We start from the raw sequence: 18,610 nt of genomic DNA, 5'->3' as shown, positions 1-18,610 counted from the left end.
TAACAAACAGCTGGCTGCGAGGATCAGACTCTGGGTTTATGTTATTGGGGACGACATCTGGCTGTAAGGATCAGACTGGGGTTTATATCCTCAGTATTGGGGGTAACAAACATCTGGCTGTGAGGATCAACTCTGGGGTTTATATCCTCAGTATTATTGGGGGTAATATCTGCCTGTGAGGATCAGGCTCTGGGGTTTATATTATTGGGGGTAATATCTGCCTGTGAGGATCAGGCTCTGGGGTTTATATTATTGGGGGTAATATCTGCCTGTGAGGATCAGACTCTGGGGTTTATATTATTGGGGGTAATATCTGCCTGTGAGGATCAGGCTCTGGGGTTTATATTATTGGGGGTAATATCTGCTTGTGAGGATCAGACTCTGGGGTTTATATTCTTGGGGGTAATATCTGCCTGTGAGGATCAGGCTCTGGGGTTTATATTATTGGGGGTAATATCTGCCTGTGAGGATCAGGCTCTGGGGTTTATATTATTGGGGATAATATCTGCCTGTGAGGATCAGACTCTGGGGTTTATATTATTGGGGGTAATATCTGCCTGTGAGGATCAGGCTCTGGGGTTTATATTATTGGGGGTAATATCTGCCTGTGAGGATCAGGCTCTGGGGTTTATATTATTGGGGGTAATATCTGCCTGTGAGGATCAGGCTCTGGGGTTTATATTATTGGGGGTAATATCTGCCTGTGAGGATCAGACTCTGGGGTTTATATTATTGGGGGTAATATCTGCCTGTGAGGATCAGGCTCTGGGGTTTATATTATTGGGGGTAATATCTGCCTGTGAGGATCAGCAGCTGTGTAGAGATATTAACCTCCCTCCCCCCGCTCCAGGCCTGCAAATTCCCGGCTCCGGGCTGTGTCTCACCCTCCTGGCTGGGTGGGGGTGCCTGTTCCTCTCCGTCCACCCACTCCTCTCCGTTGCCGGCCTCTGCGGCCTTGCCTCTGCCTCGGGGCATCGCCGCGCCGAGTCTGGAAAGTTCCGGCCAAGCGCTCGCGCTGGCAACTGCGATCACCCAGGGACCCGGATGTTCTTCCCCGGCCGACCGGGCTTCACGTGGGAGAGGGGCGGGGCTAAGTAGAGGGCGGGGCCAATACGGAGGGCGGGGTTAGAGGAGAGCCTGCTCCTCGCCACGGCCATCGCCTCAAGGGGAGCGCTCAGCCAAGAAGCAGTGCCGTGGCAAGAGAGGGCGGGGCCAGATAGGAGCAGGCCTTGACGAGGGCGGGGATAGGGAGAGGGTGGGGACATGGGCGGGCGGAGCTAGAGGGAGGCGGGGCCTTGGGGAGGGCGGGGTGAGGGACGGGCGGGGACTGGGGCGGGGTCAGAGCTCGGAGCGCGTCCCGGCAAGATGGGGGAGGGCGGGGCCAAAGGCGGGGCCAGGATGCGGAGCGGGACTGAAGGGCGTGGCCTCGGGTGTTGCTTGGGGGTCGGGGGCAGTGCGGGGGAGAGGATGCGCGCGCATGGATTGGGCGAGTGCGCTTGGTGTAGTGACGTTGGCCCCCTAAACGGCTGCGCACTGAAGAAAGGTGGGCGGCCCAGCAAGCAGCATCGCGCAAGCGCATCAACGATCCGAGGCAGCTGCGCACTGGACCAATAAAAGCAAAATACTGTGGATGCTGAAAATCTGAGCTAAAAACAGAAAATGCTGGGTTATATATAGAACCAGGTTATATATATATACACAGTACAGGCCCTTCGGCTCACGATGTTGTGCCGAGCTTTATCCAAAACCAAGATCAAGCTATCCCACTCCCTATCATCCTGGTGTGCTCCATGTGCCTATCCAATAACCGCTTGAAAGTTCCTAAAGTGTCCGACTCCACTATCACAGCAGGCAGTCCATTCCACACGCCAACCACTCTCTGAGTAAAGTACCTACCTCGGACATCCCTCCTATATCTCCCACCATGAACCTTATAGTTATGCCCCCTGGGCAGCACGGTGGTTTGCACTGCTGCTTCACAGCTCCAGGGACCTGGGTTCGATTCCCAGCTTGGGTCACTGTCTGTGTGGAGTTTGCACATTCTCCTCGTGTCAGCGTGGGTTTCCTCCGGGTGCTCCGGTTTCCTCCCACAGTCCAAAGATGTGCGGGTTAGGTTGATTGGCCATGCTAAAAAAAATTGCCCTTAGTGGCCTGAGATGCGTAGGTTAGAGGGATTAGTGGGTAAATCTGTAGGGATATGGGGGTAGGACCTGGGTGGGATTGTGGTCGGTGCAGACTCGATGGGCCAAATGGCCTCTTTCTGTACTGTAGGGTTTCTATGATTCTATGATTCTAGTAACAGCTATATCCACCCGAGGAAATAGTCTCTGGACATCCACTCTATCTATCCCCCTCATCATCTTATAAACCTCTATTAAGTCACCTCTCAACCTCCTCTGCTCGAAAGAGAAAAGCCCTAGCTCCCTCAACCTTTCCTCATAAGACCAGGCAGCATCCTGGTAAATCTCCTTTGCACTCTTTCCAGTGCTTCCACATTCTTCTTATAGTGAGGTGACCAGAACTGCACACAATATTCCAAATGTGATCTCACCAAGGTCCTGTACAGTTGCAGCATAACCCCACGGCTCTTAAACTCAAACCCCCTGTTAATAAATGCTAACACAAAAATATTCCAAGGTTCAGGACTACGTGCTCAGGGACGCGCTCAAGCTTGGAGCAGCCGCTGCCAAGGCACAATGGGGAAAGGCCACCGTGTAAAGCGTCTCAACCGAGGCAGACCGAGGGCCCGGTAACTGCAGAATACCCTCGGCCTGCGTAACTGTGTGCCAACCTGGAAAATAACGGCACACAGTAAACTCTGACACATGTATATAGTTTTAAGTAATGAAATGTAACGAAATGTAATGTTTTTGTAAATAAGCACTGTATTGTACTGTAAAAATGATTCTTTTTTTGCACTGTTTATGAATTTTGGATCTGTCATTTTGCAATGTTTTATTGGAGAGTTTTGTTTTGTGAATAAAGTATATTTTTGAAATAAAAAAAATATAGGCCTTCACGCTTCTCGGCCTTTTGGCTAAGATCAAGTGTAGTATGGTCGGCAGCCCATGGTTGGCCGCACTTGGTCGAGGTCATTAGGTTACACTGAAGCTTCATATGTTTCATATGAAGCAATTTTTTAAAGCGGCATCTCGGCCTTTTGGCTAAGATGCAAATGAGCTCAAGTCTTGGAGGAGGAACCTCCCCCTTCTCCAATCAGCTTGGCTCATGTAGATCAGGCCCAAGGACAGGGTGGTTTGGTTGCTCGCCCTGTCTTGTCAGCCTGGATCTGAAATGTCTCAACTTGTTGAGACTCTGAATTGGATTTGATTTGATTGAATTGGAGAAGTATATTAAAAAAAAATAGGCCTTCACGGCTCTATCCACTTGAGTGGCAACCTTCAGAGATCTGTGGATATGAACCGCAAGATCTTACACTTAGCAAGTCTGGCTGCATCTGTGAAGACAAAAGACAGAGAGACAGAGGTTACGTTTCGGGTGTAAATGATCCTTCTGCAGAACTGAAGAAAGGTGGGAATGTAAAAATGTATATCATTGGGAAAGGGGACAGAGGAGGAAGTGGGGCTGAAGAGAAGACCAGGGAAAGAAGCTAAGAAAGGTTCATCTGGACTTGAAACGTCAACTCTTTTCTCTCCTTACAGATGCTGCCAATCCGGCTGAGATTTCCCAGCATTTTCTCTTTTGGATAGAACCTTAGAATGCCGACAGTGTGGAAGGAAGCCATTTGGCCCATCACGTCTGCACCAACTCTCCGAAAGAGCATCCCACCCAAGCCCACACTCCTTCACCCTATCCCTGTAACCCCCACACATTTCATGACCAATCCACCTAACCAGCACGTCTTTCAGACTGTGGGAGGAAATCGGAGCACCTGGAGGAAACCCATTCAGACACAGTGAGAACATGCAAATTCCACACAGGCAGTCATTCAAGCCGGGAATCGAACCCGGGTCCTTGGTGCTGTGAGGCAGCAGTGCTACCCCCTGTGCCTCCAGGCTGCCCTTGGGTCAGGGCAAAGGAGATATTAAAGTAAGATGGATTATGAGAGTAAACTAGTTCAGAGTATAAAAACAGATAGCAAAAGTTTCTACAAATATATAAAATGAAAAAGAGTGGCGAAAGTAAACATTGGTCCTCTCGAGGATGAGAAGGGGGATGTAATAACTGGAAATGAAAAAATGGCTGAGGCATTGAACAGGTATTTTGTCGGTCTTCACAGTGGAAGACACAAATAACATGCCAAAAATTGATGACAGGAAGGCTATGGCAAGTGAAGACCTAGAAACTAACATTATCATGAAAGAGGTAGTGTTGGGCAAGTTAATGGGGCTAAAGGTAGACAAGTCTCCTGGTCCTGATGGAATGCATCCCAGGGTACTAAAAGAGATGGCGGGCGAAATAGCAAATGCACTAATGGTAATTTACCAAAATTCACTGGACTCTAGGGTGGTTCCCGCAGATTGGAAAACAGCAAATGTGACGCCACTGTTTAAAAAAGGAGGTAGACAAAAGGCGGGTAACTATAGGCTGGTTAGCTTAACTTCTGTAGTAGGGAAAATGCTTGAATCTATCATCAAGGAAGAAATAGCGAGACACCTGGATATGAATTGTCCCATTGGTAAGACACAGCATGGGTTCATGAAGGGAAGGCCATGTTTGATTAATTTGGTGGAATTCTTTGAGAACATTACATGTGCAGTGGACAATGGGGAACCTGTGGATGTGGTGTATCTGGATTTCCAGAAGCCATTTAACAAGGATGGCTACATAAGATAAAGGTGCACGGTGTTATGGGTAATGTATTAGAATGGATAGAGGATTGGTTAACGAACAAAAAGCAAAGCATGGGGGTAAATGGGTGTTTTTCTGGTTGGCGATCAGTGACTAGTGGTGTGCCTCAGGGATCAGTGTTGGGACCGCAATTGTTTACGATTTACAGAGATGATTTGAGTTGGGGACCAAGTGCAGTGTGTCAAAATTTGCAGATAACACTGAGATGAGTGGCAGAGCAAAATGTGTAGAGGTTGTTGAAAGTCTGCAAAGGGATATAGATAATCTAAGTGAGTGGGCGAGGGTCTGGCAGATAGAGTACAATGTTGGGAAATGTGAAGTCATCCATTTTGGTTGGAATAACAGCAAAATGGACTATTATTTAAATGGTAAAAAATTGCAGCATGCTGCTGTGCAGAGGGACCTGGGTGTCCTTGTGCAAGAATCACAAGGAGTTGGTTTGCAGGTGCAGCAGGTAATTAAGGTAATCAGTGAAAGCAGAATTTTTGAGCAAAATGTGCAGAGCTAGATAGATTCTAACAAGGGGGTAATGGGTTTTCAATGGAGTTGAGGTTACTGTCGGATCAGCCTCAGCCTTATTGAGTGATAAAACAGGCACCTGGAGTCAAGTAGCCTACTCTAGCCCCTAAGTCAGATATATGTATAACTTCCTTTTATCCAATTTTTGTCCATGTGAAAGTACGAATGCGATGAGGGATTGTGGAATTGTGTTCAAACATCTGGGGCAAGTTTGTGATAATAAATAACCCTCTTTATCTTTTAAAAATTCACCAAAAAGCCTGCTGTTGGAATTTATTTTAAACTGGGAAAAATCACACTGAGGTTGAGGAAATACGCACTCTTTATACACAAATATCCTGATTACACAATGGAAGGAAGCACAGTGCAGCTACTGCACTGCCATAGCTATTTTAATAAGAGAATTAAGGTAAATAGAAATTAATAAAATATTCATCTGTAATCTTACCGACCAACATTTGTCTGGCAATGCCTCAATTTTAAAATCTTTTCACGTCCCTTGGAATATAAAACAAAAGCAAAGTATCACAGAAGCTGAAATAAATCAGGAACTGCTGGCAATGTTGTGGAGATCAGACAGCATTTGTCTTTTTTTTTAACTCAGTGGGCGTTGCTGGCTGGGTCAGCATTTATTTCCCATCACTAATTGCCCTTGAACTGAGTGGCTCGATGGCCATTTCAGAGGGCAGTTCAGAGTCAACCACTATGCTGTGGGGTCTGCAGTTACATGTTTCCTTCCCTAAAGGGCATTAGTCAACAGGTTGGGTTTTTTAACAATATTTCATGACCATCAGACTCTTAATTCAAATTTCACCATCTGCCATGGTGGGATCTGAAGCCAAGTCCCAGAGCATTACCCCTGGTCTCTGGATTACTCGTCCAGTGACAATACCACTGAAGGTGGCATGGTAGGTAGCACAGTGGTTAGCATTGGTGCTTCACAGCTCCAGGGACCCGGGTTCAATTCTGGCCTCGGGTCACTGTCTGTGTGAAGTCTGCATTCTCCCCCTGTCTGTGTGGGTTTCCTCCGGGTGCTCTGATTTCCTCCCACAGTTCAAAGATGTGCAGGTTAGATGGATTGGCCATGTTAAATTGCCCCTTAGTGTCCAAAATGTATAGGTTAAGGGGATTGGCCATGCTAAATTGCCCCTTAATGTCCCAAGATGTGTAGGTTAGATGGGAAATGTGTGGGTTTACATGGATTAGGCAGAGGGAAGAGGGCCAGGGTAAGATACTCTGTCAGAGAGTGAGTGCAGACGCAATTGGCCAAATGACCTCTTCTGCACTGTAGGGATTCTATGAATACCACTGCATCACCACCATCTCCTCTATTTTGCGGCAAGAAAAAAGAATGAGTTTTTAAAAAAAATTTTAAAAATACTTTTCCAATTCAATCAAATCAAATCCAATTCAGAGTCTCAACAAGTTGAGACATTTCCGATCCAGGCTGACAAGACAGGGCGGGTGACTAAACCACCCTGTCCTGGGCCTGATCTACATGAATCAAGCTGATTGGAGAAGGGGGAGGATCCTCCTCCAAGACTTGAGCTCATTTGCATCTTAGCCAAAAGGCCGAGATGCCGCTTTTAAAAATTGCTTCATATGAAACATATGAAGCCTCATGACCTCAACCAAGTGCAGATCCGATACTACACTTGATCTTAGCCAAAAGGCCGAGAAGCGATAAGAACAGATACTACACTTGATCTTAGCCAAAAGGCCGAGAAGAAGAATGAGTTAATGTTTCCGATCCATGTTCGAATGAAAGATCTGAATTAACCTGTGCTTAATGCTCCCTCCACCCACATTGTTTGTATCTTTAAGATCTGGCTGGTTGTAGGGATTCGCATTCTAATCAGTATTCTGTAACTTGATTTTGTGTCTCTATGCCCTGTTTGAGAGCAGATTTCCACTCCATCTGACGAAGGAGCAGTGCTCCGAAAGCTAATGGTGTTTGCTACCAAATAAACCTGTTGGACTTTAACCTGGTGTTGTTAAAACTCTTACTAATGAAAGATCACAGACCTGAATTGTTAACCCTCTTTCTCTCTCTACGGATGCTTTTTAAAATTTTATTCAAGGGATGTGGGCTTCGCTGGCTGGGCCAGCATTTATTGCCCATCCCTATTTGCCTCTTTCAAAGATGATGCTGGCGAGCTGCCTTCTTGAACTGCTGCAGTCCATGTGATGTACAAAGCTTCCCGATCCGCTGAGCATTCTCCATTAGTTTGGCCCCGAGCAATGTGGGGATGTATGACGTTATCCACTATGGGAGGAAAAAATATAGGAAGCAGAATTTTTCTTTAAACACTAGGAAACTGGGGACGTGCCAGAGTCACAGAGCAAATGTTTGTTGAGGACAATAGGGAAATCCATTTTGTTTGTTTAAAAATATAGATGTTTTTACATTCACATGAGGAGGTTGACAGGGGCCTGGTTTGATGCACCATCCAAAAGTGACAGTGACAGTGCGGCAACTTGCAGGTGCAGAAACTAAATTTCTTTTTAACTCCTTCATGGGATGGCCGGCATTCATTGTCCATCCCTAATTGCCCTTAAACTGAGTGACTTGCTGGGGCATTTAAGAGACAATCTGTGGGTCTGGAGTCACACGTAGGCCACACAATCTGGAATTAAAAGTCTAAGTTCAAAGCCCATTGGGGTCCTTACCAGGTCTGGCCTAGACCCACAGCAATGCCAGTGTAGGGGTTTTATTCTGAGACTAAGTATTGAGCTTAATTTTAGCTAATTTAAAGACTCGCGACACAGTATCCTGGTAAAAGACGTTTCTTTATTGACCAACGCACGCTGAGAGAGAAGGGCTGGGCAGTCCAACCCTTCTCTGAAGTTACATCACAGTGGCAATACAATTGTACAACTTCCAAAAGACATTTTGCCCATCTTCTGGCTCATCATGAGCCAATCATCATTATTACAAGTCAGTCATCATTAGTAAGTGTCATATACCTTGGCCAATTACAAATATTCTCTGACAGCGTGGGATAACCTTCTAACTAACAGTAAGAAGTCTCACAACACCAGGTTAAAGTCCAACAGGTTTATTTGGAATCACGAGTGTTGTGAGACTTCTTACTGTTAGTTAGAAGGTTATCATAGAATCATATGGTGCAGGAGGACATTTGGCCCATCGAGTCTGCACCGACCACAGTCCCACCCAGGCCCTATCCCCATAACTCCATGCATTTACCCTAGCTCGTCCCCCTGACACTAAGGGGCAATTTAGCGTGGGGCCAATCCACCTAACCTGCACATCTTTGGAGTGAGGGAGGAAACTGGAGCACCCTGAGCAAACCCACGCAGATAAGGGGAGGGCATGCAAACTCCACACAGACAGTGACCCAAGCCAGGAATCGAACCCGGGTCCCTGGCGCTGTGAGGCGGCAGTGCTAACCACTGTGCCACTTATTGGCTCAAGTCCCAGTCCAGAATTTTATTTACAAAAGACTATGCTGAAACTTCAGCCCAGTACTTGAGAGAGTGCTGAAAGTCAGAGATGCTGGCTTTTCGTAGAATCACTACAGTGCAGAAGGAGCCCATTCAGCCTATCGAGTCTGCACTGACAACAATTTTGATGTGACAACTCTTTCAGATGGTCATACAAATTCCTGTGGCCCTCTTGTTATCCCTCAGTCAACATAATTAGAGGCAGATTATCTTGCCATCGTCACATTGCTCTTTGCAGGAGCTTGCTGTATTTCCTAGATTACAATGTGGAGATGCCGGCGTTGGACTGGGGTGAACACAGTAAGAAGTCTCACAACACCAGGTTAAAGTCCAATAGGTTTATTTGGTAGCAAACACCACCTAGATGACAACAGTGGCTGCACTTCAAAATTACTTAAGTGGCTGTAAAGCACTCAGGGCGATCCTGAGGGTATGAAGTATGCTATAGAGATAAGCATGCGAGTCAAATATTGACAGAAGGAGCAGGGAAAGATAAAAATCAGATCCAAAGTTCAAACCCAGCAAGTCCAAAAGCCTACAGCTTTGGGTGAGAAGACTACAACTCCCAGAATGCCAACCCGGAGCCGGAACGCATGCGCAGAGAAGCATGCCATAACATTGCGTCACAATAGGCTCGGCAACTGCACCAATGGATATGTTGCTTTCTTTTCCTCTGCGCTGGCGGCCAATCGGAAGCCACATTTCCAGCCCCACCTGCCGCTACGGCCAATCAGAGGGCTCTATCCATGTCCTGGCTGAGCTGCGGCCAATCGGATGGCTCATTTCATGTCACGGCTGGAGCTGCAGCCAATCGGATGGCTCGTTTCATGTCCCGGTTGCGACTTCCCTTCTGGAAGCGTCTTCGGCCAAGCGTCTACAGTGGCGCATGCGCGGGGGACTCTCGGCTCCCGGTATCCAAGGGCATTGGAGTGAGGTGGGCACCCTGGCGGCGGCAGCGTTCCGGCTTGAAGCCGGCGCCGGACGGAGGGGAAGCGCGGGAGGGAAGAAGGGCACGGCGATGGCGGGGTTAAGCGCCGGTTCTGAGGTCTAGGATCGAGAGACAAGAGGGTGACTTTGCTGCCGGTGAAATGCCGGAACTTTGCGTTCGAGGGGCGGTCCCTGGGACCTGAGGCCGGGGTGTAGCGAGAGAGAAGGGGTGGGGCCCGGGGGAGAATTGGGGGCGGGGCCGGGGGAGAATTGGGGGCGGGGCCGGGGGGAGAATTGGGGGCGGGGCCGGGGGGAGAATTGGGGGCGGGGCCGGGGGGAGAATTGGGGGCGGGGCCGGGGGGGAGAATTGGGGGCGGGGCCGGGGGGAGAATTGGGGGCGGGGCCGGGGGGAGAATTGGGGGCGGGGCCGGGGGGAGAATTGGGGGCGGGGCCGGGGGGAGAATTGGGGGCGGGGCCGGGGGAGAATTGGGGGCGGGGCCGGGGGAGAATTGGGGGCGTGGCCGGGGGAGAATCGGGGGCGGGGCCGGGGGGAGAATTGGGGGCGGGGCCGGGGCCGGGGGGAGAATTGGGGGCGGGGCCCGGTGAGAATTGGGGGTGGGGCCACAAGGTTATTGGGGCTGGGGTCGTGTCTGCTGGGACTGTGGTGGGACCAGGGATGGGGTTCTGGTGGAATGAGGCATGGTTACTGTGCGAATGGGGTTTTGATGAGACAAAGAAGCTAACGTATTGTAAGAGTGGGGTGACATGGAGCTGGGGCTACTGTGGCTGGGAGTTGGGGCTATTGTGTAGGGTTGTGGTATAACTGGGTTAGGGGGTTCAGTGAGACTGCTTGGGAGGACCTATGACTGAGGGTGGGTGGGTTTGTGATAATTGGGGGATACTCCGGCTCAGAGGGTGTTATCAGGGAAGCTGATGCATTGGCAAGGTTGTGGCTAGCAGCGTAAGAAGTGAAGAGGTTTCCAGAGTGTTTTTTTTAATAATTTATTTTTCTATTATGAGGTCTGCTGGCCGAGGGAGTGAGGTAGGGTTTTTATTTTTTTGTTTACTGGGTGAGTTATAGTAATCGGATTTTGTGCATCACAGTGGTGGTGGCCTGTGTACGTGCATGGCAGGTGCAGTGAGCTGCAGGCAGAGTGCAGCCAGGGGCCTGGCAGCATTTGGACTCGGGCACCGGAGACTCTGCTGTGGGAATCTGCCCAGGATCTGTCGGAATGACTGCTATCACTATCCAACCAGGAGGCGGAGCGCCTCGCCATGCTGCCGCAGACGGGTAAGTAAGTCAAAATGTGAAGCTTGTAACTGCGTGTCACGCTGGAATAGAATAAATGTGTGGGATATGAATTTGACATAGGAAATAGAAGCAGGAGTAGGCCATTAGGCCCTTCAAGCCGGCTCCACCATTCATTTTGATCGTGGCTGATCATATTCAATATCCTGATCCCATTTTTTTTCGGAGGCCATTCGAGCCTGCACCAACGACAATCCCACCTTGGCCCTATCCCCATAATGCCACGTATTTACTCTGCTAATGCCCCTCGCACTAAGGGACAATTTAGCATGACCAATCCACCTAACCTACACATCTTTGCACTGTGGGAGGAAACCGAGGCACCCGGAGGAAACCCACACAGACACGGGGCGAATGTTCCGACTCCACACAGAAAGTGATCCGAGGCTGGAATTAGACCTGGGCCCCCGGCGCTGAGAGGCAGCAGTGCTAACCATTGTGCCACTGTGCTATCCCATCTTGAGCCACAAGGTTGTGATTTCAAATCCTGCTCCAGTCCCTGGAGTACAGATTCTAAACTGACCTTTCCCAGGGCGGTGCTGTGTTGCCAGTGATGCCGTTGTTTGGGTGAGATATTAAACTGAGGCAAAACATAAAGTATTGACATGTCCTACAAGCTTTAATGAATAGAGGGAGACACTGAGGATGATGCGAGGATCCAATGGGTTCAGGGGAGGCTTTGAGCTTTACGTTCAGTCCAAGTGGGTCTTTACCCAGTGTTTTACACTCAACTGTAGCCTGCTCCCTCTCTGTTTTCTCGCCTTCCAGCTGTTTTTAACTCATTCTATTGGAATAATCAATTCCTTAGGAATTCCTTAGGAAATCGCTTAGGGCTGGGGGCCTGGACGGGGAAGAATTTATAAAATGCATACAGGAAGGTTCTTTGGAAGAATATGTTGACGGTCCAACTAGAGAGGGGGCTATACTGGACCTAGTACTGGGGAATGAGCCCGGTCAGGTCATCAAAGTTGCAGTCGGGGAACTTGTGGCAAATAGTGACCACAATTCTGTAAACTTTAGGATAGTAATGGAAAAAGATGAGTGTTGTCCTATGGTTAAGGTGCTGAATTGGGGGAAGGCTAACTACAGCCGGATTAAGCAGGATTTGGTGGCTGTTGATTGGGAGAGGCTGTTCGAGGGTAAATCCACATCTGGCATGTGGGAGTCTTTTAAGGAGTAGTTGATAGGACTGCAGGACAGGCTTGTGCCTGTAAAGAGGAAGGATAGGAAAGGTAGGATTCGAGAGCCGTGGATAACCAGTGAAATTGTGGGTCTAATCAAAAAGAAAAAAGAGGCATACATGAGGTCCAGGCAGCTAAAAACAGATGGAGCACTGGAGGAATTCAGGGAAAGTAGAAAAGAACTCAACAGGAACTTAGAAGGGCAAAAAGGGGTCACGAAATGTCCTTGGCAGACAGGATTAAGGAGAATCCTAAGGGTTGTTAGGGAAAGAATCGGACCTCTCGGGGACAAAGGAGGGGAATTATGCTTAGAACCAAAGGAAGTAGGTGAGGTCCTAAACGAATACTTTGCATCAGTATTCACAAAGGAGAGGGACATGTTGACTGGTAGTGTCTTAGAGAGATGTGTTGGCCCGTTAGAAAAAAATCTCAATTACAAGGGAGGAAGTGTTAGGTTTTTTAGGAAACATTAAGACAGACAAATCCCCAGGGCTGGATGGCATCTATCCTAGACTCCTCAGGGAGGCGAGAGATGCAATTGCTGGGCCTCTAACAGAAATCTTTGTCTCTTCACTGGACACAGGTGAGGTCCCAGAGGATTGGAGGATAGCAAATGTGGTCCCGTTATTTAAGAAGGGTAGCAAGGATAACCCGGGTAATGATAGGCCGGTGAGTTTGACATCCGTGGTAGGGAAGTTGTTGGAGAAGATTCTTAGAGATAGAATATATGCGCATTTAGAACTGAATAATCTCATTAGCGATAGACAGCATGGTTTTGTACGAGGGAGGTCATGCCTCACAAATTTGGTTGAGTTTTTTGAGGAGGTGACAAAAACGATTGACGAGGGAAGGGCCGTGGATGTCGTCTATATGGATTTTAGTAAAGCATTTGACAAGATCCTTCATGGCAGGCTGGTGCAAAAGGTTAAATCTCACAGGATAAAAGGTGAGCTAGCTAGATGGGTGGAGAACTGGCTGAGCCATAGAATTCAGAGGGTGGCAGTGGAGGGGTCTTTTTCCGGTTGGAAGTCTGTGACTAGTTCCGCAGGGCTCTGTACTGGGACCTCTGCTGTTTGTGATATATACAAATGATTTGGAGGAAGATGAAACTGGTGTGATCAGTAAGTTTGCGGACGACACAAAGATTGCTGGAGTTGCGGATAGTGATGAACATTGTCAGAGAATACAGCAGGATATAGATAGGCTGGAACATTGGGCGGAGAAATGGCAGATGGAATTTAATCCAGATAAATGCGAAGTGATGCATTTCGGTAGATCTAATGTAAGGGGGAGCTATACAATAAATGGCAGAACCATTAGGAGTATAGACACACACAGGGACCTGGGTGTACAAGTTCACAGATCCTTAAAGGTGGCAGCACAGGTGGAGAAGGCATATGGCATGCTTGCCTTTATTGGACGGGGCATAGCATATAAAAGTTGGCATATGATGTTGCAGCTGTACAGAACGATGGTTAGGCCACATTTGGAATACTGCGTCCAGTTCTGGTCGCCACACTACCAGAAGGACCTGGAGGCTTTGGAGAGAGTACAGAGAAGGTTTACCAGGATGTTGCCTGGTATGGAGGGTCTTGGCTATGAGGAGAGATTGGGTAAACTGGCGTTGTTCTCCCTGGAAAGACGGAGGATGAGGGGCGACCTAATAGAGGTGTGTAAAATTATGAAGGGCATAGATAGAGTGAACAGTGGGAAGCTTTTTCCCAGGTCGGAGGTGAGGAACACAAGGGGTCATGGGTTCAAGGTGAGAGGGGCAAGGTTCAACACAGATGTCAGGGGGATGTATTTTACACACAGGGTGGTGGGGGCCTGGAATGCATTGCCAAGCACGGTGATTGAGGCGGACACACTAGGGTCGTTTAAGACTTATCTAGATAACCACATGAACAGACTGGGAATAGAGGGATACAAAAGAATGGTCTAGTGGGCACATGAGCGGCGCAGGCTTGGAGGGCCGAAGGGCCTGTTCCTGTGCTCTATTGTTCTTTGTTCCTTTCTCCTTCAAGTACACATCAAATTTCTTCTGAGACACCCTCTGTGCTAATTGTTTTATGTATTTTGTTCGATAATGGCTGATTATCTTTTTTAAAAAAACACACAGGCCCATCGTTTATTAAATTTTTAAAAGTTTAAGTTTATTTATAAGTGTCACAAGAAGGCTTGCATTAACATTTCAATGAAGTTACTGTGAAAATCCCCCAGTCGCCACACTTCAGCGCCTGTTCGGGTACACTGAGGGAGAATTTAGCACCTTCAGACTGTGGGAGGAAACCGGAGCACCCGGAGGAAACCCACGCAGACACGGGGAGAACGTGCAGACTCTGTACAGACAGTGACCCAAGCTGGGAATCGAGCCCGGGTCCCTGGCGCAGTGAGGCAGCAGCACTAACCACTGTGCTGCCCTATGTGAACCAGTGAAGGGTAATGAAGATCGGGGGTTAATGTGCTTGGAGCTTGAGGTCTGTGTGGTCCGGCACTCCAGAAAAGAAGCAGCAAAGTTTGCAGTACCTGGTTGGCAGTAATGAAAACCTGAAAGCGACGTGCTGCAGCTGCTGGAAATCAGGAACAATAAATACTCGGTGGCTCCGGCAGCGCCTGGAAGGGGAAAGTGTCGCACACCGTTCTGAACCTAGCCAAGAGAGAAGTTCCACCACACATCTGTGGAGAGTTGTTGCTCTCAGTGCTTCCCAAGTTGATGCACGTAGATTTTGCATTAGTAAGGGTGGCACAGTGGTTAGCGCTGCTGCCTCACAGTGCCAGGGACTTGGGTTCGATTCCCAGCTTGGGTCACTGTCTGTGTGGAGTCTGCACGTTCTCCCCATGTCTGTGTGGGTTTCCTCCGGGTGCTCCGGTTTCCCCTCTGTCTGAAAGACGTGCTGGTAGATACATTGACCCGAACAGGCGCCGGAGTGTGGCGACTAGGGGAATTTCACACTGACTTCATTGCTGTGATTTTGTAAGCCTTACTTGTGATTAATAAATTAACTTTAAAGGCCATTCGGCACCACTGACCTGCCATGCTATGTATTCACACACCACTCTAGTCTCCACCCACCTCTGTACCTCGTGCTCTCAGGATGTTCATGAATTGATTTCTTCCCTCGGGTATTCCTCTAGGCTCCCCTGTAATAAATACATCACCGGCTTTTGCCTCAACAGTTCCTGATGAGAGCAGCTTCCCCACTAGATTCATAGATGTTTACAGCACAGAAGGAGGACACTCGGCCCATCGTGTCCATGCTGGTCAATAAAAATCTGGCTGCACTAATCCCATTTTCCAGCGCTTGGCCCAGAACCCTGGAGGTTACGGCAGCGCAAGTGAATATCTAAATACTTCTTAAATGTTACGAGAGTTTCTGACTCAACCACCCTTTTTAGGCACTGAGTTCCAGATTCCCATCACCCTCTGGGTGAAAACGTTTCTCCTCAACTCCCCTCAGCCTTCTACCTCTTACCTTCAATCCATGCCCCCGGTTATTGGTCCCATCTACACATGGAAAAGGTGCCCTCATTATTTTATTCACCTCTATCTACTTCCCTTTCAACCTCCGCTGCACTCAGGAAAACAGCCCCAGCCTATCCAATCTTTCCTGATGCCTCAGACCCTCCAGCCCAGGCAGTGTCCTGGTGAATCTCCTCTGCATTCTCTCCACTGCAATCACAGCCTTTCTGTAATGTGGTGACAGAACTGCACACAGGGCACCACTTGTGGCCTAACCAACGTTTTCTGCAGCTCCAGCATGACCTCCCTGCTCTTGTATTCTATACTTCAGATAATAAAAGGCAGGTATCCCATATGCCTCCTTATCCCAGACCATTTTTACCCTAGTTGAGCGAGTATAGAGTGTTTTGCAGTTATTTCTGACACCCCAGTTTGAAGGAGGTTAGGGAGCATTTGGAACAGCCCAATCGAGCTTAAGTTTTAAAGTTTATTTACTTATTAGTGTCACAAGTAGGCTTGCATTAACACTGCAATGAAGTTACTGTGAAAATCCCCTCGTCACCACACTGTTCGGGTATACAGAGAGAATTTAGCATGGCCAATGCACCAAATCGGAGCACCCGGAGGAAACACACGGGGAGAAGGTGCAGATTCCGCACAGACAGTGACCCAAGCCGGGAATCGAACCCGGGTCTCTGGCGCTGTGAGGCAGCAGTGCTAACCACGAGTCACCATGCCGCCCAGAGCTTGCTCTGCCATTCCAGATCCTGGCTCCCAATCCCTTTAATTTCTCCAATCTCAGATTTCAAGTTAACAATAAATTTGGCATCAAGTGCTGTTCACAGAAGTGTGCAGCAAAGTTTCCTAATTCCCCTCCCGAAATATCTGACTCTAAATTGTTGGGGCTTATAAGCCCAACCAGCAAAAATTGTCCCGTGACCTCCCCCCACCAGTTCCGCTTAATATCTTGGAAATTTCGATTGAGTGACCCATGATCTTTTCATTTCCGCAGAATATGGCCTTCCCAGCTGCTACATAATGAAAGAAAGCTATTTAAAATGGACTTTTTGCTCCAGTGTATTCTCTCTCTCTCTCTCTCTCTGTTTCTCTGAAGAGGATCCTTCAATGGGATGATTCAAATCAGCAGATCATCATGAGGAGAAGTTGCTGCTTGTAATGTAGCTCATTGCTTTGTCAGTACATTGGGTCGGGTTGCGCTCCTTGAGCGATACTAGTTTGTGATAAAACCGGCCTCCTCAAAAGCTGTAGAGCTGCAATATTGTCTGTTAGACGCCATCCCAAATGTTTTAACTCAAACCCATTAATCACTCCATGTTTGGTTTCTGTATTGGGACGGAGCATATCGTGTGGCGTTTGTGTGCTAGGTTAAGCTTACAGCACAGAAACAGGCCGTTTGGCCTGGCCCATGTTGGTGTTTGTGCTTTGTGCCTCCTCCCACACCTATTTGCCTCACCGTTTATGAGCTTATCCTTCTATTCTTTTCCCCCTCTGTGCAGCCACTCCATGCGGTAGTGAGTTCCACGTTCTAACCGCTGTGTGGGTAACGAACGTAAGAAGCAGGAGTGGGCCACTCGAGCTTGCTCCACCATTCCGTGCAATCATGGCTGATCATCAATCTACCTCTGCTTTTCTGCCCAATCCCCATCTTTATTCTTTCGTGGGATGTGGGTGTTGCTGGCTGGGTTTGCCCATCCCTAATTGCCCTTGAACTGAATGGCTTGCTTAGAATATTTCAGAGGGTACTTCAGAGTCAACCACGTTGTTGTGGAGTCTGGAGTCACATAGGGCTGGCACAGTGGTTAGCATTGTTGCCTCTCAGCGCCAGGGACCCGGGTTTGATTCCCGGCTTGGGTCACTGTCTTTGCGGAGTCTGCACATTCTCCCTGTGTCTATGTGGGTTTCCTCCGGTTGCTCCGGTTTCCCCCGGTTGCTCCGGTTTCCCCCCCACAGTCCGAAAGACGTGCTGCTTAGGTGCATTGGCCATGCTAAATTCTCAGGCGCTGGAGTGAGGTGACTAGGGGATTTTCACAATAACCTCATTGCAGTGCTAATGTAAGCCTACTTGTGACACTAATAAATAAACTTAAAACGTATGGGCCAGACCAGGACGGCAGATTTCCTTTACTAAAAGAAGAATATTAGTGAACCAGATGGGTTTTTCCAACAATTGACAATGATTTCATGCTCAACATTAGATTTTTTAAAAATTCAATTCAAATTTCAAAAATGCAATCCATCTGTGGTGTGGGATTCGAGATCATTACCCTTGGTCTCTGGAATACTAGCCCACTGACAATACCACTACACCACTGCCTCTCCAACCAACCAATTATCCTAGTGCTGAAAACAATCTATTTAATCACCAATAGAATGCACATGACCCTCCGGGTTAGTGAATTTCCAAGGGTCGCAGTCCTCTTGGGTGAAAAAAATCTCAGTCCCCTTGTCCCTCAGTCCAAAGATGTGCGGGTTAGGTTGATTGGCCATGCTAAATTGCCCCTTAGTGTCCCAAGATGTGTAGCTTAGGGGGATTAGCAGGGTAAGTATGTGGGGTTAGGGTGGGATTGTTGTCGGTGCAGGCTCGATGGGCCGATTGGCCTCTTTCTGCAGTGTAGGGATTCTATGATTCTTATCCTGAGACTATCTCACAAGTGTAGCCTTCTCGGCCAGGGGAAACAGCCTCGCGACATCTACCATGCCAAGCCCCTTGAGAGTCTTCTAACCTCCGGAGAGTATAAGCCTATAGCGAAGTCTCCCATGTATTCCTGAATGGATTTATTAGCAGTGTATCGAGCGGGGAGTTGTTTAGTTAATAAATTGCTCGGGTGACGCTGACAAGATGATGCTTGATTACTGGGAAGAAATTAAGAGTCAAACACTGATTGATTGAAATGTGAGGGGTCTTGACAAGGTGGA

At 48.2% G+C, this 18,610-nt stretch overlaps 2 protein-coding genes and 1 pseudogene across 4 annotated transcripts in view; 1 reads left to right on the top strand and 2 right to left on the bottom strand.

Moving 5' to 3' along the window:
* The window catches only part of abcf1 (ATP-binding cassette, sub-family F (GCN20), member 1), a 68,306-nt gene extending 67,235 nt beyond the window's left edge, over positions 1–1,071 (bottom strand). For both annotated transcript variants that reach the window (XM_078217472.1, XM_078217474.1), the window contains exon 1: positions 885–1,071. In XM_078217472.1, the coding sequence (XP_078073598.1) occupies positions 885–975 (91 nt within the window). In that variant the 5' untranslated portion in view covers positions 976–1,071. The remainder of the gene's footprint in view (positions 1–884) is intronic.
* A 5,826-nt stretch (positions 1,072–6,897) lies between these two features.
* On the bottom strand, positions 6,898–7,063 carry LOC144498008 (U2 spliceosomal RNA; annotated as a pseudogene).
* Positions 7,064–9,663: 2,600 nt separating this feature from the next.
* The window catches only part of c8h6orf136 (chromosome 8 C6orf136 homolog), a 33,943-nt gene continuing 24,996 nt past the window's right edge, over positions 9,664–18,610 (top strand). The window contains exons 1-2 of one of the 2 annotated variants that reach the window (XM_078217484.1): positions 9,664–9,730; positions 10,828–11,014. In XM_078217484.1, coding sequence (XP_078073610.1) covers positions 10,850–11,014 — 165 coding nt within the window. In that variant the 5' untranslated portion in view covers positions 9,664–9,730; positions 10,828–10,849. Of the gene's footprint in view, positions 9,865–10,827; positions 11,015–18,610 lie in introns of both variants that reach the window. The other variant, XM_078217485.1, reaches the window with a different exon arrangement.

This window comes from Mustelus asterias, chromosome 8, assembly GCF_964213995.1.
Source record: "Mustelus asterias chromosome 8, sMusAst1.hap1.1, whole genome shotgun sequence".
Classification (NCBI taxonomy): Eukaryota; Metazoa; Chordata; class Chondrichthyes; order Carcharhiniformes; family Triakidae; genus Mustelus; species Mustelus asterias.
Note: the sequence above shows the minus strand (reverse complement) of the source record. Positions and strands in the feature narration are given on the sequence as shown.